The 22,761-nt window shown below is 45.8% G+C and overlaps 1 protein-coding gene across 3 annotated transcripts in view; it reads right to left on the reverse strand.

Annotated features, from left to right (window-relative positions):
- DENND10 (DENN domain containing 10) overlaps window positions 1-22,761 on the reverse strand; it is a 176,658-nt gene that overhangs the window by 26,080 nt on the left and 127,817 nt on the right. For all 3 annotated transcript variants that reach the window (XR_011204890.1, XM_069239242.1, XM_069239243.1), the window contains one exon: window positions 9,619-9,713. Coding sequence is in view for 2 of the 3 variants with exons in the window: in XM_069239242.1 (XP_069095343.1) it covers window positions 9,619-9,713 (95 nt within the window). In the remaining variant the exon portion in view is untranslated. The remainder of the gene's footprint in view (window positions 1-9,618; window positions 9,714-22,761) is intronic.

Genomic DNA, 22,761 nt, shown 5'->3' on the forward strand with positions numbered 1-22,761 from the left:
AAGCGGCTCCATCGCTATCGCGAACAGCAACAGGGACAAAAGACATCCCTGCCATGTCCCCCTGGCCACCCGAAATGGGGCAGATATGCCTCCATTCAGACGGAGTTGAGCAACAGGCTCTGTGTACAGCAGGCGGAGCCAGCTCACAAAACGCAAGCTCAAACCCACCCTACCCAAGAGTGCAATCAGATATTCCCATACAAATGAATCAAAGGCCTTTGTGGCGTCTAAATCGATCCAGCAACCGCAAAAAAGTCTGCAAATTGTGCGTCGTGGACCGTCCCGGAACAAACCCAGACTTATCAGGAAGCACCAGCCTCGTCATCAGCGGCTGCAACCGTGCCGCAATCATCTTGACCAAGATCTTGTTATCGATGTTAATCATGGAGAGCGGGCGATAGGAGTCACAGCTTAGGGGGTCCTTACCTGGCTTAGGGATCGTAACGATCATTGCCTCTCGAAGAGAGGCAGGAAGAATCCCATTCTCCATGGTCTCTGCATATACCTTCAGCAGATGAGGTGCTAGTATATCAGAGTATTCTTTATAGAACGCTGGGGTCAGGCCATCAAGGCCAGGGGACTTAACTCCAGGCAGGGCTCAGATCGCAGCCTTCACCTCCTCCAGCGAAAAAGGTGTATCAAATGATGCCCTATGGGCAGCCTCAAACCAGAGTAAGCTAATCTCCGAAAAATAAGCCTGTATAACCTCGGCTTGCAGTAGTTCAGGCGCAGAGTACAAATCTGAAAAAAACTTGGTAAACACTTGCTTGACTCCATCTGTCCCTATCACACGCTCACCTTTCGAATGATCTATTTCAGTTACGTAACTACTGGCCCAAGGCTTGCGCAGCAAATTAGCTAGAGTACGTCCAGCCCTCTCTCCCTCTCCGTAGCACCTCACCCTGGCAAAACGTCCCAAAAAACATATTTCCCTCTCTGAAGCCTCCTCATACAAGGAAACCATACACAGGATTTCCGCCAGTGTGTCACCGGACCAGTCCACCACCAACCGAGCCTCCAGATCTGCAATCCGCGACTCCAGGTCGGCCAACTCCCAACGCAACCCACGCAGCACGCTGTGTTGCTTCGAAATGCAGCTCCCGTGAATAACCACTTTAAAGGCCTCCCACAGCATACCCGCCGAGCTCACAGAGCCACCATTCTCCTCAAAATAGAGGACAATATCCCGACGAATCTACTCCCGGAACATCTCATCCCTTAAGGACCCTTGGGGCAAGCGCCACGTAAACGCACGTCTGGGTCCGCCCAGAATTGCCAGATCCAACTTGACCGGTGAATGGTCCGACAGCATGCACGCCATGTGCTCCATCGAACGCGTCCACATCGTCACGTCCCCGAGCGCAGCCAGCGATCAATGCGAGACCAGCTACTATGCACATAGTTGACATACGTGCCCTCTCTAGCGCCTCCATGCTTCATCCGACAGATGTCTACCAATGCACCATCTTCCATAACTGCAGTAAGAGCTCGAGCCACTGCCACATTTTGTATCCTGGCCAACCTCTCCCTGTCTCACTCCGCATCTAGGATTACGTTAAAGTTGCCCCCCCCCCCCAGATCACAGCACCTCCTCCCAACAACTCAGTCAGCCGCCAAACCTCTCTAAAGAAATCCAGGTCGTCCGTGTTTGGACCATACACAGCCACTAATCTACAAGGCCTGTCCAGTAAAACACCACTCATCAGCACATAGCGTCCATTAGGGTCTACTATAGTTCGCTGAGAATGCCATTGCAGTCCCTTGCGCAGCAGAATTGCCACTCCTCTGGCATACATCAAATATACCGCCCTGTGGCATTCTCCAACCCATCCAGCCTTCAAGCGATGCATCGTGTCTGCCACCAAGTGAGTTTCTTGCAACATACAAATATCTACATTCTGGCGCTTAACGTACGCAGACATGAGCCGCACCTTGCGTCCATCGTTCAGGCCACGCACATTCCAAGTAAGGCAACAGACCAAAGTCACCCCGTCCTGCTTCATCCAAACACTCCTATCAAATTACCAGAGCATGCCGCCGCCCCCCACCAGCCAACCCAGCAAACGCAGACACAACAAAAAGGAAACAAAACATCCAATATACTGGAACTAACAAAGAAGCACATAAACCCTCCCCCGTCCCACACAGACCCCCCCGACCGTGTAAAGGCAAATAACCCCTCCCCCTTAACCCAGAAACTAAGAAAGAACACCATTTCTTCCCCACAAGACTCATCCACGGGGCGAACAGCTAGCCACCCAACTCAAACCCAGCAGTACACCAGGGATGGGAGGTGAGGGGCCAAAAGGCGAATAAACATCAGGACGGCGAACTGTTCTATATCGCTGTAACTGTGCGATCAGTTTATACATTAGCAGCGGCTCCATCAGTCATTATCACTGAGCGTGTCACCCTCCGCACCAGGCCCACCCCAATATACCTCCGCAGATCATCGAGGGAGAGTCTTAACAAACTTTGCCGCCAATCCTGGGTCCGTAAAAAAAGTGCAGTTTCCCTCCATGCTGCACCTTTAGTCTTGCAGGGTAGATAAGGGAAAACCTTGTGTCCGTCCGAGCGAGCGAGCGCTTGATCGGCAAAAAGCCCTGCGCGAGGCATGCACCTCCGGGGTATAGTCCGGAAAAAACTGCAGCTCACTATTTTTATACAGCACCGGGCGCCGGGCCGGAGGATAGTGTCTCGATCACGATAATTCAATAGTTTAATAATGATGGGGCGAGGAGGGGTGCCGGCGGAGGCCGAGGGCCCAGAGACCGATACACCCTCTCCACCACCAACAAATGGGAGAGTTGACCAGGAAAAAGTTCAGAGAGCATGCTTTCAATAAAATCTTCCATTCTGCCCATGTCAGTAGATTCAGGAAGGCCAATCAGTCTAACGTTGTTACGGCGCGAGCGAGCTTCCAAATCTTCATTCTTATTACGTATTACCTCTAACACCTTCTCCATTTGCAACAATTGTGCGCGCTCGCCCTGGCATTGGTCCTCCATATCCGAAGTACGCGCCTCCAGACGATCCAACCTAGAGTCATGGTCATCTACCTTTGTCTTGATGTGATCAAGCTGCTCCGTTAGATGGTTAAGCTTGGCGTCAATTCCTGTCAGACTGGACTTCAAATCCAGAAACATGGCCCTGACCGACATGTCAGACGATGCAACCTCCAACGCTTCTTCTCCCATCTGTGTCGAAGGGGTCCCCCCCTTCCTCCGTCCCCGGTCAAAGGAAATCTTCGCTTGCCACTGTTCCGCCTTACCCATCCTGCAACACCCCAGCTGGAGTCTCAAGCCCGGGCAGCAAATTCCACAGTCGAACCCCAAAGCCAGTCAGCAATGTCTCCTCCAACGCAGGCCTCCTCCAGCCGGCAGGCCTCCTCCAGCCTAGGCCCGACAGTCCCAGCCCAGCACCAACCGAACAAGATGCCAGTAGCCGAGGCGGGAACCCGGGCCCAGCAATTGTGCAGTTCTCCTCAAACCAGTCCCGCCAGGCCAGTAATGTCCGCCGCCGGTTCCAGAGCATGTCCTCAGGTGGCCACCAGGCCCGACCCGGCCAGCGCAGCTCCTCTCACAAGGCCGCCTGGGTCCTCACCAACACAGGGCCAACAAAGCCACCAACAAACCAGCAGCCCCCACAGGGTCCACCAGCTCCACACCGTACAGCAGGGACCCCACAGCCACTCCAAAAACACATCCTCCAGCTCAGTCGGGGCCCGATCGGCCACATCCACCAATGGCCACCAATCCGGAAGGCTGCACCAGGCCCGCAGTACGATGTTACCGCCGATCCGGCACCCGCCACTAGCCGCCGGAAGCCACCGGCGCGGGAGCACCGATCTGTGTCGCTGGATCACCTACCAGGCTTGGAGGACCCGCGGCCGAACGCCGCTCGCCTCCCGGCCCCACCCAGCCAGGCCTCTCACACCCGCCACCAGTTCTTCACGGCGGAGGCAGGGGAGCAGTCCTCACCGCCGCCAGCACCCAGGTCTCCGCTGCTCCGCCTGGCCAGTGGGACGCAAGATTCGGCGTCCTGAAAGGAGAAATGTGCAATCGAGGCCCTAGGCCGAGCAGAGCCTCACCAAGTGCCGGCCATCTTGCTGGTAGGCAAGCTCCGCCCCCGAGAACATAGTATTCTTCAGGACATGAAAGCACTTGGTATGGGAAGCCATTATTAAATGAGGGGAGGAATTGGGATCACTTTAGCAAAACAAAAGGATGATGGAAGGAGTGCTGAACAATGCAAACACTCACCCCCAGTCACAGATCTGGGTTTAATCCATCGTTCTTTTGCTCACCATGCCACCCCAGATTGGACCAAGCCATATGCAAATCAGTCTTGACCCTGTTCCTCATGGGAACAGTCCAGCCCGAACTGCCAAGCTAGGTCCTCCCTGGACCGGAACCACGCATCCTGGGACCGGTTTCAGGGTTTCACCCTTCATCAGCCAGGCTAGCTTGAATCTAGTGGCACAGTGAGCAAGGGACCCACGCCTGGGCATACCCTTCCCACTTAGGGCAACTTCAGCAAAACAAAAGGATGATGGACGGAGTGCTGAACAATGCAAACACTCACCCCCAGTCACAGATCTGGGTTTAACCCATCGTTCTTTTGCTCACCATGCCACCCCAGTTTGGACCCAGCCATGTACTGGGGGTGAATGTTTGACATTGTTCAGCATTCCGTCCATCACTTGTTGTTTTTGCGAGGAATCAGGATCTGCAGAGACAAGGTGGGGGCTAATTCCACATACACTTGAGCTAGAACACGATCACTTTCTGCTACATTCTCCCACCTTACATTCTTTTGGATTGTTGGTTATACTCAGGCTACCCAGTGGCAAGTTAGAGAGTCGTTAAACTAATCTTGGAGTGGGAGGATCAATGGCTGGTGATCACTTACAAGTCTCTCTATTATCTCCTTATCAATAAGATTCGACAAGAAGCAAATGTCCAATAGAAACTCATCTATGGTGCTCCTGTAGGAGTTCCTTTTAAAAGTAGGACATCTAGCCAAATCACAAACAGTTTGACCATTGCAGGTCCTTAGTTTACAACTTAGGCAGAGGTCCACAATTTTCAAGACAACCCTGGCTAGACTATTACCTGCATTTGATCTTCCTCACCAGCAATCTCCCTAATAAATAGAGTGCTCAAAAGTGGTGTTTAAATCCCCACCAGCAGCTACAAAGGCTCCTTTAGAGTCCTATCAATATGTTCTTTCAGTAAAGTTAAAACTGGAGATTCTGGGGACTTTGAAACAAATCTACTATATACATTATATAAAATACAATTTCCCATTACCCTTAGACAGCTCCAGTGCCATCAAATCGGATGAATCAATCTTTAGCAGCTTCTCTGAACACCAAAAAGAATTTTTAAGCCAAATGGCAAAGCCCCCTGTTGGTCTTCCAGACTTTGACTTTTTCACTGTAACGCTTAAAGATTTAAACCCTAGCTCCCATGTCTTTTGGAACATAGCATCCATGTGGTCAATAAAGGCCACCCAGTCTGTCCGGTCTTCTTCACTTCCGAGTCCTGAAATGTTCCAGGAGATAATTATTGTTTTTTTGCTAGATTGTAAGGATATGGTCTCATATTTGGTGAGATGCTCTTGTGTCCTTATGAACTAGTTCGGGCACAGTTGCTACAGATGATAAGTCAACTACCAGAGGTAGATCTTGGACCAAGTTTTAGTAAGTGCGGGCAGCAAAGGTGAAAAAAGGCTACTGTGAGTTAAGACCAGGCCTGGAACTCGGACGTGTTTTAGAGAACCTTGGTTTACTACAGCAGCAGATGTTACTTCCATTCTAGTTGGAATGAGCCTGCTTAGGCTGTCCAGTCAATCAACAAGAGATGTTGGGGAGGAAGTGCGTGAACACTCTGTCTTCTTCCCTAAGAGAGATGTTTACTTTAAACTGGATCCTGGAGTTAGCTGGGGGAAGCATACAGATTTCCAGGTAAACTAAACCCCTAACAAGAGATGGGTGAACCAGTGTTAGTTTAATCAAGTCGGATTTTTATCAGGTGATGGTATTCAGAAGGCGGAGAGAATATCAGAATGAACTATACTACAGCAATTCCGAACATCCTAATCCAGTGAGCTGCCTTATTTACCAATGACTCTTCGCTTTCTGTATAGAAAGTCTGGATCTACGGGACACCTGTCATGTAGATTACCCTAGTGCAGTGCTTAATTTGTGTTTGTTGTTTCCGGTGCTGAGCACGAGCACTCATTTTTTGAGGGCCAGCGCTTATTGTTCTGCCTCAAGCATTTCCTGTGAGCAAAAGACATATGGGAAAGACGGAGGAAGGGAAAAACGAAAAAGCGTCACAAAGGGAGAAAGTAGAAAGCTGTGACAGTGAGCTGAAGGGGCAGGGAGTGGCTGTAAATGGATTGAAGAGGCCCGAGAGGGCTTTAGGATTAGGCTGCCTCAGTATTCTGTGCTCGCACATTTAATTGCAGCTGTTGCATGTTTAAGAGGAGAGCTTTGGGCACCGGCATGTTTTTATTTACAAATTAAACACTACCCTAGTGTCTAAAACAGGGTCTGATTTTAGACTTGGCCACTTGTACTTGCATAGAGGCACTATCACTGAATTCGGTGAGGGAGCGTTAGAAATCTTGGTAATGAGGGATCCAAATTCAAGGCGAAAATGATTTTCCATTTGAAATAAATTGACAGCTCCCAACCCTGACCAAGGAAAAGGAGCCAGTTTATCCAGCTGGGAGATACTACTGACCACCCTTGATTGATTGCAGAGCGTGGCCCTACATATTCCCTAGCATTCTTCTTCATTGGGAAGAAGGGGCCTAAGGGCAGTTCTCTTGGTACTGGATGTGAGGGCCTGCCTAAGGGGGTGCCCCTTTATTTAACTGCCAGGGGCACTTGCTCCTGTATGTATCAACCAGCAGGTGCTTTTCCAGCAAGGACTGTACCTTACGTCGCAGATCAGTAACCTCTACCATAAGAAGAGAAATAATTTGGTCATTTTAGCCTCTGTACCGTCAGATCTCAATGGGGGTAAGGGATCTTGATTGAGGCTTACTAGTGGGCTCATCGGATGCTACTAGCAGGGAAAATTGGTTCACACAAGGAACAGTCGGAACCATCAGGGGTTCAGCAGGAGGACAGCCATCAGCTAGTACTATTGCTAGGGGTGCTGTAAAACCCTCGACTGCAGTTGCCAAATGCATGGTGGATTGAGATTCACCAAGATTAAGTAATTTATCCTTGGTGCCCTTTTTATTAAATAAAGGGGCAATTTTACTTTTTTTTTATTTGTACGTCGGTCCTCATTTTTGGAGCCCTAGGATACAGTATTGATTTGACTTCCTCAATTAGGTTGTCAATGTCCTGTGGGGTACCGTTATTTACTTTATTTTTTTTTTGGGGGGGGGAGGTTGTTTGTAGGCTCACTTGTATGCTTATCAGTATACTTTCTTTTACCCATCTCGAGTACCAAATCTAGTTACAGGCCCAACAAATAACAAAACAATTATATTATTAAGGAAAATGTTTGAGATAATTTGAAAACCTAAAATTACATAAAACAGAAAAGCAATACTATAAACACAATACATTTATAGCAGCATACAATACAAACAAGAAAAAAGAAAAGAAAAAGAAAATGTCCTCAGTCGTAGGAACTACGGAAGTCACTAGCTAGCTGTGAATTGGCAGACAATCTACAGCACTACATTAGAAACAAACAAGGTTAGTAGTATTTAAGTGGCTAAAGTTTTCCTCGCGCACCAGGTAATGATGAAAATTGAGCAAGCCCCAGGTGTAACAGAGCATAACACCAGATCACAAACTAATCGTAGGGGCAATGGCCTTCTGACTAAGTGAAGGAAGCTCTGTAAATACCACGTTTAGCCAGTTAAATCATGTTCTCCCCACAAATAAGACAGTCAGTCAATACCAAATTTTAGTGGGAACAAGCCAAAATGTAGAATCAACACCACTAAAAGCTCAGTTTTGGTGGGCCGCACTGGAACTAAAAGATGGAGCCACTTGTTTAATATGCCAAACAATCCAGACACCGCTCTATCAAGTCACTAGAAGGCGATGCAATCAGTTTAAGACGTAGGCACAGATCACATACACGCTTGCCAAGAGAAAGAACAAAACAAAAAAGAAAAAAAAACAGAAAAGGAAATACCATATTAAAGAGCCAAGGAGGGAGGCCCTGCCCTGGCTTTTTCTGGTAATGATGGGCGCAAGATGGGCCCGTCCTTGACCCGTGCTTCGCCTGGGTGTGTCCCACGCCCGGGGACTGACAATGCGCTATACAGCGCAGAAAAGGCTGCAGATTGGGAGGTGAAGTCCAATGGTGCAGATGTCTCCTCCTAGCCCTCAATGCTCTTGGGACTCGTAGTCCCTGCTCCCTGCAATGAATGGCTCCCAGGCCCAGTGGACTGACAACACACTATATAGCGGAGAAAAGGCTGCTGGTGTGGGAGGTGAAGTCCAAAAGTGCAGAGGTCTCCTCCTAGCCCTGACTGCTCTTGGGACTCATAGTTCCTGCTTCCAGAGATAGCTAGCTCCTGTGCCACAGGGGCTGACAAAGCACTATATAGCGCAGCAAAGGCCGCAAGTGTTGGAAGTGAAAGCCAATGGTGCAGAAGCCTCCTCCTAGCTCCCACTATTCTGGGGACTCATAGTCCCTGCTCCCTGGAATGAATGGCTCCCAGTTACTTTTTGGGCTGGATGGCTCTCCTGCAGTTCTATTCTTTTATGCACTTTATGAAGGACTGGATGGGCAGAAACTTCCTAAAGCTTAATGCCCAAAAACGTAAACTGTTATTTTGAACAACAAAGTCAATCCTTCAGCCTGGCCTTCTGAAAGGAGGGAACATCCTACCCCCAAAACATCTGCAAAAAGTTTGGGCGCCATGATTGACAGCAAGCTTATTTTGAAACTTCACACTGGCTCTGTAATTTCAATCCATTTACCGACTAAGTAAAATCAGAAAGATATCCAGGTACCTCACTCATGATGTCTTAATCATGGTGGTTGTAGCATTAATGACTTCCTGGCTTGATTACGCCAATTCTTTACATCTTGGCATTCCTAAAAAACAATTATGAAGATTGCAAATTGTTCACAATCAGGCAGCCAGATGTATTTTTACACAACCTAAGAACTTCCATATCACTGGTTTGTTGAGAAATCCTCATTGGTTCCTGCTGGAACAAAGGTTCACCTCCATAGCCTGCTGCATCATCTTCATGGCTTCTGGGATAAGGGCCCTCAGTGTTTACAGATTATAATTGTAAAAAGCTTACCCTCCTCTTCCAATCTTTTGACCATTCTAAAATTCAACAGGAAAAGGATGGGAGGTGCTAGGTTCTCTGTACAAACTCTCACAGTTTGGAACTCCCTGCTTCTAACTGTATGCCTTCAGAATGATTATTTGACATGTAGGAAAGAGCTTAAGAGGTGGCTGTTTAGTCTTTACTTTCTCAATATGCATTCAGCTTGCTTTGGATTTCCTTCTGGTGAACATGCACTTTACAAGTATATTTTATCATAACATTTTAACAGTCCTCAAAGGATCTGCAAATTGTTCTGTGGGACTCAGTAAATAAGACTGCTCACTCACCTTGATGACTTGGTTATCAGATTTCTCTGGGTCTTCCGCAGATTGTACAATCAGTTGGCCAATGTCTTTATGCAGTTTGCCCAGAGTAAGGGCTTCTAAAGGTAGGATAAAATATTACACATATTGTCATGAGATTCACAAACCAGCTTAGAAAACAATACTGCACTAGCATCATATTTCTAAAACAGGTACTGCTGAAACAAGGTTAAATTAGCCACTTAATGCAGCTCATCTACATTGTGATAGTTCAATAACCAACATACATTGCCTTCTGATCCCAATGCATGTAAACCAGGGCTGAGTGTCAAGCTAATTTAACTAATCTACAAGTAATTGATGTCCCAATACAAAGAACCGATCTATATATGCATGCCATTTCAAAGTGCCCACATTAAGTCAAGTACTCTGGAGACAAGTTATATCCTAGAACTACCAACCATAGGGGTCCCAATTTATGCCACCCAGGCCTGAGCTACAACCAAATCCAAGTAATCTGTAGCTGAGTGATATCCCTACACAACCTGCATCTACACAATGTCCAAAGATAATCACCAGCTGGTAAACAATGCGACTACTGTAATCATTCATTTCCCCCGCTGCCCTGCACTGCTGCGTCCGTTAACGTCCACACACTACGACAGTGGCTCCACAACTAGGACCTAGTGGGTGTTTGGCAACACCGCACTAATACAGCTAGAATCTATTCATACTACTTCGTTCCATATTTATTGCATGTGTGAATTGATAGACTAGTATGCACAAACAACATCCATCCCAACACTACTGAAATAGACTACCCTCTGGGACAGTCACTCCAATCTCCAATATCTACAGCTTGACTGGAGGGTGGGCTCATCTCCTGTCTCGACCTGGCACTTGCAGCTAGCGGCCCTGAAGGACCCCCATTTCAGGACAGCAATTGCAGAATACTTTGACTATAACACTGATTCCACAGCAAAGCGATCCACGGAGTGGGACGCTTTCAAGGTTACCTTGCGAGGCCACTGCATGGGCCTAAGCTGGAACATGTGGTGGCAGTTAGATGCGGAGGTCATGGACATAGAGTGGAGATTATTGCGGCTGGAAACAGATCCGACTAATATAAATAGACTAGCTGAGGCGCAGGATGAACATCTGGCCTTTCCTCAGCTGTTGCAATGCCACAACTATACGGTGCACTCAGCTAAAACACATGCAACAGCGGATAGGTCTGGTATCCTCCTGGCCAGGATGAGCAGGTGTGAATGTGGAGGTAACAACATTGTGGCACTTCGGTCCTCTGAGGGGGATCATGTTAAATACACAACACAAAATACACCAATACAGTCTATTGTTCGGGCCTGGTGGCCGCGTCAGAGAACATTACCTCATATCTGTCTGCTGTACCCCTCTCCTCCCTTACTAGGGAACAAAGAGAGGAGCTGGATGCCCCGATCACAATCTGAAATGTGTGAAGCGATATGGTCAATGGTGACAAGTAAGATGCCCGTTCCTGACAGACCAAAATGGATTTGTGTCAGCCAGGAACACGTTTAAACCTGGGGCACTTCTTCCGGATAATGGAAAATGGCCCTGAGGAGGTGACCATGGGCAGGCTGCCTGGTCCTGGATTTGGAACAGGCATTTGATTCTCTAGAGTGGGAATATTTATTCAAGGTCCTGCCCTGCTATGGGACTGAGGAAAGTTTCAAGAGACTTGCGCATCTGTTGTAGATGTCTCCCACGGCCAGGGTGACAAGACAACTGATCTCCGAGCCCACTGACGCGGCAAGAGGCACCTGACAGGGAGCCATTGGCGACCCAGCTGCGCATATCAGGATCTGACTGGGATATACCCCTAGGAGATGGAGTTCCTGCTGCCTCGCTTTATGCGGACGACCTTCTGTTATACCTAAGGGACACCTCTAGCATCCCAATAAAGATAATGAACACACTGCATCAGTTTGCTGAGCTATCAAGGCTCAAATGGACCAAGTCTTGCATGTTTCCACTCTCCCAATACATTCCAAGCCCTGAAGTGACCTGGGGGGAGTAGTTAGTGATCCCTAACTTTGAGGTGTCAAGATGATTGAGGCGTGTTAACTTAAAGATACTGCGCCCTTTTACCAGCCTGGATGCACTGCAGCATGCTTAGGCTGTTCCACCCCTGTAATTGATCCCTCTGCCTTCACCAACGCTGCTACTGGTGGCATACAATACTTTTCGGAGCAGCTTAACTATTACTAAAGCAGTGGTGCCATATGCATCGCCTCTGGCATTTCAGGCCACACTGTGAGGGAGCCAATTTACTAAGCCGGCAGAACTAACCTTGTTGATAGCGGGAGTAACGATGGTGGAAAACCTGTATGAGGATGCCACGCTTTTGACATACAAGACACTGGCAGAATCAGGGGGGGTCTACCCCCGGGGCAATTTTTGCTGCATGCCTCCCTTGTGGGCACATTGTGACGGCGGTGGAGCAAGATCTCTAATTAAACACCTATGCACCTAACCATACAATATCTGTGAACGGGTAGACACTTGGTGCGTGGTTCGTCAGCTCACTGCCTGCGCACACAGCACCATCACTTGAGTCTCTGCGCGAGAAATGGGAGCAGAACTTTGCCTGCCCTTGTGCAGAACAGTGGTTTAATAGATAAAGAGTGGTTTAATATATTGCAGAGCCCCAAACCTATCCCATGAAATGCCCGGTTTAATACAATTGTATATTGTGATTAGGGCGTACCTTACTATCTTTAACATCAACAGATACCTTGGCACCTCGAATGACGCATACCCACGCTGCAAATTGATCAATGCGGACATAGTGGTCCACATGTTATGGGGCTGCACACACCTGCGGTCATACTGGGACATAGTACTGCAGCACGTACTACATTGCACAGACAGAACCATTAATAACATGGGAGATGTTTATATTAGCCATATACCAAAGATGCAAGAAACACAAGCTTACATCTTGTTTCATTGATTTGGGGCTCCTGTTAACTAAGTGTCTGATCACGCACAGGTGGAAATACTAATGGCTCCAACAGTACCACTGAGCGTTGTTGATATGGATTATTTAGAGGACACCATTCCATCCACAGTGTGCAATATAGAGAGGTAAAGTAACGTGGGTAGACCTGCATGATATTGTTTTACTTTTACCTATTTACAGTTGGAATAGGTCGTTTGAAATGTTCTGGTTATAGATAAAATGCACTGTGAATTGTTGCTGATGCTGGAGATCATATACGTATTTCTACTACAATTCAATTTGCTGAAAAGTTAGACACTTACGTGAAAAACTGTGAACCTATCCAGAAGACTGGCAAGTGTAATCAAGTGGGTATGAAGGCTGTAAATGTTATCTACGCCTGACAAGGTTAGTGTACAAAGGCAATTTGACATACAAGACAAATTTAAAACTATCTTTAGGTATTGATAAGTGAGGAATGTACGCCAAGCTTATACTGTCATATTAAGTGCTGTCAAGAGAAAATGGTGTAATATGAAATGTCTCTACTGAAAACAATAAACAGATTAGAACAATAAACAATGCAACGACTGTACAGTCGAATGATAGGCGGTGCAATCAGTATACCTATGGAAGGGAACTGCATATACACAACCCAGATGTGATTGGTTACTGACTTACCTAATCTGTCACTGCAAGATATTACAAAGCAAAGAATGTACCCGGCCTTGCCTGCAATCCACTGGGAACTAACGTACAATTGAGTAATATTCTATTATACACAAATTTGCCACCATCTGATCGCAATATATACTCACACCTCATCTGTGAAAAACAATTCAAATACTACACAGCTAAACATGATTCCAAAAAAACCTATTTGAATTCTGTCTGCACGGGATTCAAATCAACTCTGGTCTGAATAGCAGCATAATGCAACCAAATGACAATCTAAAGTTACAACACCGTAACACATCTTCATCTGCACACTGACTTAAGAAACCCCCCAAAATATTGTGGTTAAGCTACAATAACTACAATAAAACATAGTAATAACAACATGCCTGTACTTCTATATGGTGCACATATAATATTTCTTCCCAGAGCAAGAAATTGTACAACCAATATACAGTCAAGTGATATCCCAACTGAAACATACATATGTTCTATTTCAAGCAGCTCAGGCATGAGCTGGGAATGTGTGAGTATGCACCCATTCCCATAATACCCAGAAACAAAAGGCAATTATACTATATCCAACTTACATCTGCTGTTAGTTCTAGTAAACCCTCCCATCTGTGCACAAACTGAACTCAACTAAGTAATATTCCAATTTAGCCTACCCATTTCTGCATGGGAACAACACCTCATTGGGAATGCAAAGGTAACTAATCTATAACCAAGTAAGATTCCAGCATAAATAATCCACTTGCAGTTGCTCTCTCTAATGCAACCAGCAGAGAAGGTGTATGTGTATACTGATGAACTTGCTAAACCAGTAGCTTTAGGAAAATAATGTTCGTTGGTATTTTTAGCACAGATTTCAGCATAGCTTTTTAAGTTTAGGTTGGAATGGGGCTTCTAAATTAAACTTGTAAATCAAAAGACATTTAAAAGGGAAAGAGTTTTGGCTAAGAGGATCGTTTTTAAAAAATTAAATAAATTGAGCATTTTATTTAACAGTTTTCCAGCATTTAGACTTTTTCTTATAGGGACCTATTGATAAGGTTTTGCACATTATGCTTAGTATTCTTTGGTTTCAGGTATTTTGACTTTAGACTGCTGAGGTGTACTCGTCTGTCTAGGTGCCATGTTTCCTCCTTGGGAGGTACACATTTCTGTGGCAGCCAGCTTAGTCAGTATGCTAGATGCAATTTCACCCAGGGTCATGTGTTTGGCGCAAGGCTGTGTTTGCAGAGCAGGGACACACAACAGGGGTGTCAAAGGAAAGCTCATCTGTGCAAATCGTTGCCCTGACCGACGCCATCTATGCTGCCTGTTTTACATTCCAGTTGCCTTTCGCCTCTCACTAAATGGTGAGCTCTCAACGTATACTCTCCTCAAACCATGCTTTTTCTTACCAGAAACCATGTTTCTTTCTGCTACCATAAGTGCTACTAAGGAGTCAGATTCTTGACATCCTTCTATATGCTCTAATACTTGCCCATTTTCCTACTCTAGTAAAGGACTACCTGTTGGGAACACAAAGCAACTTAAGTTAAATTCTGGTGCATAGCAAACTCATTTATATTGCGCTCTACTAAATGCCACTACTTAAAAAAAAAAAAAAAAAAAAAAAATCAGCCGAAGTTTACAATCTGCTAAAAATTCAACAGGACATTTATTTGTTATTGCATTCTGGACTACCGAAGCTTATGCTCCTGATCTTGCTTTTGTCTGGCAAAATTATTTTCAAGTGTTCCTTAACAATACCTACCTTTTACAAGTGATCAATTTCCTAGTTCCGAGGTCTTGGGTTTTCCTGTTTTTTCTCTCATTCTGTATCCATCAATGACATTCTAAGTTATAGGCTAAAAATCATCATTTCGGAAGGCTATTTGCTTATTTTTTTAATCTCCTTTATTGTTGAGCCACCCATACTTTCCAGTTGTTGGAGATTTTAACATTTGGGTGGGCGCACCCAAAAATACCAACACTGATCTTTGAATCAATTCTCGGGGGTGTACCCTAACTGTCCCTGGTGTAGGACGAGAGACTAATTATCCTGCCAAAACTCACCTGCGGACCTTGTCCTGGAGCAGACTGTGCCCTGGAGTCACTGTGGGGGATTAATGTTGGAGAAAAATACCCCCCTGAACATTGCTATTAACGGCCGTGATACCTGTGGTGCTGGTTTTCAGTAGATGGCGCCTGCTGTTCGATCGGAGCCGAGGGCGAACTGCTGTCACTGTCGGAGGCCCGCACCTGCCGGCTTGTGGGGTCGCTCGAGTGGAACCTGTTTGGGTCCTGGCTCCCTAGCCTCCATGAATTAAAGCTGGTGCCTGGTGGGGCGGCACTGCTTTGACAGCTGCAGGGCAGAGGTGAGGAGAAGCAGTGTGGGTAGCTGCGGAACCTGGGAGCCCAAAGTTGGTGGGGCATGCAGCGCAGGCAGCGCTTGGCTCGCAGCCACCTTGGAGTAGGAGAGGTCCCCTTCAAGGACCTTCTGGTGTGGTGCCTGATTGTAGTGGCCCGGCCCAGGGTGGGTCTTTGCCTGGAAAAAAAGAAGCATCAGGAGTATCTCTGGAAGTTTAGACCTGAGCCTGTACAGGCAGAGACTGGAGGGCCTGCATCGTTGCCCATCGGGAGGCGACCCAAGCGTTTGCAGAGCTGTGGCTGCCCTGATACCTTGGAATCCCACCAGCTTGGACTTCTGGGCCGCGAGTGGTGGGCCCTCGAGGCTATGTAAGCAGCAACAGTGCCGGGTGGGAACTGGGTGTGGCATCCTGCAGTTTGGACATACACATATCTGATACAGGGGCTGTGGGGAATAGCACAATGGGACGATGGTTTGCCAGCAAAATATGAAGAGGAACACTCTGGACACAGAGGTGTTCTTTGCCACGGTGGATGCTCCCAAGAAAGGTGAAGACAGTACCTCACTGGCTGCGCACACTACAGCTATCCTGCAAGCTATCAAAGAAACTGATTTCCTTGGAAACCCAAATAGCTGCAGTGGTGAGCAAGGTGGGGTTGTCAAGAGATGATCATAGGAAACTAACGGATAGTGTCAAAGGGTCAACTGAGTGTTCCATTGCTGCAGATAAAAGAGCTTACCAAGAAAATCTCGGCCATGGAGAAGGAAGTGAGACAGATGGTTGGGAGGCTGGCAGACGCGGAGGGAAGGTCCTGTCGCCACAATGTTCGGATTGTAGGAGTGCTGGAGAAAGCAGAGAGGCCGAGCACGGAACTCTTCATAGAAGAGTGGTTGGATAAAACAGTTCTGCAAGGTAACCCAACCTGGTTTCTCTCAGTGGCACGGGCGCATAGAATCCCATCATACCCGCCGCGATCTGGGGAGAGCCCGTGCCTGATTATCTCACAGCTGATGAACTTTAGAGACAGAGATGTAATTCTTCAGGTAGCGTTAAACATGGTCCCTGGTCATTCTTCAGGCAGACATTACAGTGGTGGAAGTTTCCTCTACCATGGGCCAAATGCAGTCCGGAAAAGCCCTTGGACTTCACTGGTTCTCGACTGAACTGTTTTGGAAACTACAAAGGCGGACAGTGGCCCCACTGCATGTGGGCTTTGTGAGGGTGTTCCAGGAGTTGCCAGGCAACATGCGGTGAGCAACAGTGATACTTATACAGAAGGTAGAGAAAGCCAGAGATAGAATCATACCGGCCCATATCACTGACCTCAAGATCCTAGCCAAACTACTAGAGACCAGGCTAAGGGCAGTGCTGTTAGAGTCGGTACATCCAGACCAGAATGGGTTTATGCCTAGCCTCTCAACCAGACTGAACCTGAGGCATCTACATAGCAAGCTAGCGGCAACATAGTTGACATGATGGATGATTTCTTTGTTAGATGCGAATAAGGCTTTTGACTCGGTGGAATGGTTGTATCTTTTTGGTGTGCTTGAAAAGAAGGGGTTTGGGCGGATCCGGCATTTCAACAAGACAAGACAGGATAGGAATGGGGGATAGGAGTTATTTACACTTTTTGTATGAGGGCAGGTTACTCCCTGGGGTGAGTCCAGCAACAAAGACAGTAGATATTTGGAGGAGATTTACTAGGGAGATGGTATAGGGGCCGCAGGTTGACCCTGAGGACTCCACTGTATGAGGACTCTAGGCGGCGACCCATTACGGCTCTGAAAGGATTTCAGGGATGGGATACTATCGAAATTCCAACACTGGCAGATGTGTGGGATGCGACCTCGGTGGTTGCTTTTGCCTTCCTGAAGCAGGAATATCAAATGTCAGACTTGCTACAGTTGCACTATGGTCAGTTGAGACATGCCCTTCGGGCATGTATATAATTAGAGGAAGAGACACAAGAGGACTCCCCGCTGGAAGGTAGACTCCTAGATGAGAGGGTTGACAACAAGTTTATCTGTTTGACATATGGGACAGTGAAGAGAAACATGCGATCCCCTCTCATGAGACTACAGAAGACATGGGAACATTTCATAGGGGACTTAGACGGGGATGACCGACGGGAGGCTCTGGAATTCCCAGCGATGGTGGCCATAAAGACGAGTTTTCATCTTATTCAACTTAAGGCCTTCCATATTCTACTACGTGCGTACCTTGCTACATACGATAGGAAGGGTGGGTGATGCCGAGTGCCTTCGAGGTTATGGGTTGGAAGGAACCTTTCTGTATTCACTTTGGAGCTGCCCCCATATACGAGCTTTCTGGGATGCAGTTGGGAGGTCCCTGGCAGAGGCAACGAGGTTGCCCCTGTAGCCGCAGCCACGTCTGATGCTTCAGGGAGTATGGAGCCCAACAGATCACACCTTCTTTCAGAAACTGTTGTTGAACTTGGGTTGTATGGTGGCAAAATGGGATATTGTGCAGAAATGGAGCTCTGGGAGCTTGGAATGGAATACTGTAGATTAATGGAAAAGGAAATTCACAAAGGGCGAGGGCGTCAAAGGAATTTTTATAAGATTTGGGGACGATGGGGCGTGAATGCATGTTGAGAGTGGGGCGAGAGGGATGTATAACCCAGCACAGTTACGGGTGTAGGGGCAGCGTTTATCTAACATAGAGCCCCTTGAGTGGAAGACCAGATAAGGGGGCGGTTTGGGTGGTGGTGGGGGGGAGAGGGGGGAGGGGATTTTGAAAATGTGGAATTTGTTTTGGTAATCAGGTATGGCCGGACTCTGCCCTGAATGGCATGTTCAGGGATGTTGCATTGTGAGTGATGATGTACTTGATATAATGCATAAAATTATAACTTTAAAAAAACTTTCTCTCTCTGGCTTAAATTTCACTCATTTTGTTTCTGGGCCCACACATCAAACTAGGCACCGCTTGGCTCTTATTTGTGCACAGCCTGGAAAAGTCCTTTTGTGAGAGACATATTCTTGTCTTGGAGTAATTGTTTATTGATCTCTTTTAGATGTGTTCTACCTGTGAGATATATTTGAGTTGTTAATCTGGCTGAGGCTGCTCATAGGTGAGCTTGGTCTAGACTTTCTGCTCAAAACTTCTGTAATGCTCTCACAGAGGATGGGTGTTCTACATCTTTTTTGTCCAATTTTACAATGAAAAATTATCTTTTTTTTAAAAGAACAAAATCCCACTTACCCTCACAAACTCAAAAAGACTGCAACTTTTTCCACTTGCCTCTATAGTCCAACAACACACTCGAGGAAGCGAAGCTCATTGTAGAACGGTGGAGTGAACATGGCACAGGGAAAGAAAAAGGAATTGCAGACAGGTCCATGGGCCAGATATATCAAACATTTTTGCAATCGTAAAAATGCGTTTTGGTATGTAACAAGTCCACTTTGCGATTTGGTAACTTGTTACCGAATTACAAATTGGATTTGCGACTATATACCGATTCGGTATTAGGAAGGGGCTTGTGAAGGGCTTCCCTTCTCAATACCGAATCGCAGAGGTATGTATGATTGTTATGTGACCATGAATGCGGTCGCAAAACAACTGCAGTTACCATCTACTTCAAGTATGTGGTAACCCAGCCGCAAAGGGGAAGGGGTCCCTAAGGGAACCCTTCCTCTTTGTGAATGCATGTGAAAACATTTAAGAGCAGGCAGTGGTCCCACGAAAAGGAAACTTGTTCTTTTTAGACGCATCCCGTTTTCCTTTAAGGAAAACAGGCTGCATTTAAAAAAAAAAAGATTGCTTTATTGAAAAACAATCACAGACATGGTGGTCTGCTGAGCCCAGCAGGCCACCATTCCTGTGATTGAAGTCATTCGCAATGACTCACAAATTGCAACCTACCTCATGAATATTGATGAGGTAGGTCAATTTGCGAGCCCTTGCAAATCGCAATATGAAACTCCAGGAGTTTCATACATTCCAATAGCGATTACTTAATTGTGATTCGCAATTAGGTAATCTCTATTGTAAAAAAAATTATACATCTGGCCCCATATTCTTACAAAAAATGTGTATATACAGTGAGGGACGAGTACTATGCAGACAAAACTGTCCACTCTCTTAATGCGACCAAAGAGATTTTTAGGGTGGCCCGTTTGCTTTCTTCCCCTGGTTCTCTGATGTCTTCCGGCTGGTCTTTGGCCTTTCCACCTTGGCCTTTCTTCCCTGCCTGTTTCGGTGGTAAGAAATCTGTCAGTTTCTTCAATTGTGACTTCTCCTTGGCTCTGCAAACTAATAAGCTATTCTCTTCCTGTTTCTTTCAGCTAAAAATCACGCGCAAGATTCTTCCTTTTTTACCCTCTGAGTCATGTTGCTTATTGATGGCCTGGATTACTGCAATGCGTTGCTTCTTGATTCTCCCTTTTATTTACTCTCAGGACTCCAACGACTTCAGAATTTTACTGCCAGATTGGCTCCTGATGATTCTGTATTGGCCTGTTTGAAAATGCTACACTGGTTGCCCATCTTCAAGAGTATTCCTTTTACAGATATGTGAATTACGTTCAATGATTACCACTGCTGAGGCAAATTCTGTTTAAGGTGCAAATTCATTCATTATTCTCCTGCAAAGCAGCTAAGACCCAGTATTTCCCACATGTTGGATATCTCTAAGTAGCAGAGTGTTCAGCAGGGAGAGTGAGCTCTCTCAGTTTTAGCCAATCAACACTGGGATCAAATCCCTCTCAATTTAAGAGCTTCTGATCAGTTAAAGACATTCAGGAGACTCCTGAAGCCTTTGCTCTTTGTAAGCTAGTGGCCTCTGCGTAGCGTTCAGCTGCGTTTAGCACCAGGAGACTGTTAGGTATTTGCATGCTCAATATAATTTTAAAATCAATCATTGTCCAACTAACCTATGTTCACAAATATAGCTGACCTACACTCACACAACATCTCAATGTTACCCTGCTCAGATTGTCCGGATCATCCTATGCAAGAGCAGGACTTTAATACATAAAACTCCTGCCTGATCCACATGCAACCCACTATATGACAAAAACAATGTACTGTTGCAAATGACCTATGGCAATGCAGGCTCCTTCTAAATAATTGGTCAACACAGAATCAACAAGAATCAAGTCTGTAAGAAAAATAACATTAGCTCACGAGAAAAAGCCAACGAAAACCAACCACTGCTTAAAGATGGCCCCTATGCAGTAGTGGTTCACCCAGGCAGGTACCCCGCCCAGCAAGCAAACACTTAGGAGGGTCAAAATTATCCTACAACTCATCAAATCTTGATGCCAATAATTAATACCTTTGTAATCAATTGCTTACGGATCTGGCTCCTATCTCTTAAATGTATTTTAAAGGCAGATAATGTGAATAGTTTCTAAAAGATGTCCATCTCCAATTTCAGGTTCAGAGGAGGGCTAAAGCAGTCTTGTTCAGTGTGCACCCATATGCCTCACTTATAAAGCACAGTTGATAAAGGATTTTTTTTCTACAGCAACATCACGCTGCTAAAACTTCTTATGAGTGATTCGCAAATGAAATCCATATGAAAGCCATGATCCTATTCTAAACGTACTGAGTTATTGTAGACAAATTCTGCAACAGGCATCAGCTTGATCCTGTTATTCTGATGCTAATTAGGTATCTCAAGGACGTTGATTTGTATATTGGAAACATCAGGATGGATATTCATTAGCAACTGAATACAGGCATATCCCTGTGGCGCCTCTCAACATTTTTCTTTTGGACTAAAGGTACTCAAACGTTCATGCGTATCACTGTGTACACAATTGTTACTCTGAGCTGCACGGGCGGGTGAAATGCTGCCGTTTCACAATGTGTTGGGCTCCTCACTTTTTTTTTACATACATGAGACACCTCTCCTTTTATTCACGTAATTGGGAGTGTTGCTATTGCTGAAAAATCTGGTGCACAAATTAATACTTTAATAGATATGGGAACTCGAAGTTCTCTATGAAAATATTTTTTAAGAAAAGCATCACCAGGACTTTTAGATTGTCTTGTTTTCAGTACTTAGTAACTCCATCAGTTTCGTTATGGGAGCAGGCTATAAAGAATCATTAAAGCTACCTTAGTTCTTGCCAACTATCAAAACGTCACTTGTAAACAGCAGTAGACACGATATCCCATCAACAGGCCTATCCTGATGGAATAAATTAACTAAGAATAGCTGGACTAACCTCTTAGCTAATGGCATACGACTGTATGGGTTAATGTCATAGTTCCAGTAAAAAAAGAAAAGAAAAAAAAAACACTGTCTACATGTACTGTAATTCTGGATTGCTGGTAGTTCTAATAAGATTATGATTGAGGTACTGTGCACAGAATTAAAGATGCTAGCTGTGATCAGAGTAATTCCTGGGGTCTACATATTCCTTCAATAGATTATCAAAATAGTACCACAGCTACACATCTGTAAGTTGCAGCAGAGAATACAGCTGTCGACTCCTAATGTCATGAGTGGGCAAACAAGTCTGAATGAATGAATTCAGACACACACAGCTACAAGGTAAGAGCACAAGAGAAAAGTGTAGGTTTAAGAAATATAGTCCAAATGGAAACAAATGCTACACTTAAGTCTCTCAACAAGCTATTTCAATGTTAGGTGACAGAAACAAGGGAAAGAAAGATACATCTCTCAAATGTATAATCATGTATCTAATTGGATTGTTTTATGTGCTGCATGCATGTTGGTATATAGATGCATCACAGGATGCAGAATCCAGTATGGATCGCAACGGGTGGAGTGTACATAGCGAATGACTAAAAGAATGAAAGTTAAAATGATTGGCAGATATTCACAATAAGAATTTCATTTGTATGTCCTTTTAAGAGTAGCAGCTGTGCTAAGTCCAGATGTGGTCTAGCTAAAATACTAGTTGGTTTCATCTGCATACATGTGGAGGGGTAGTCGGAAGTCCTTGATGATTGCAGACAGTGGGATGCAATAAATGCTGAATAGGTGAGAAGAGACACTGCATCCTTGGGGGACGCTTCATACCAACTCTTGCTAGTGGTGCTAGGTGGGTGAGCCTGGTCTAGAAGGTGGTGAACCAGTTAAAGGCTTTCCAGTGACCAGAGAAGAATCTCTGTAGGGAAACAAGGTGTGCAATGGTGTCAAGTTCTGCT

This window comes from Pleurodeles waltl, chromosome 6, assembly GCF_031143425.1.
Source record: "Pleurodeles waltl isolate 20211129_DDA chromosome 6, aPleWal1.hap1.20221129, whole genome shotgun sequence".
NCBI lineage: Eukaryota > Metazoa > Chordata > Amphibia > Caudata > Salamandridae > Pleurodeles > Pleurodeles waltl.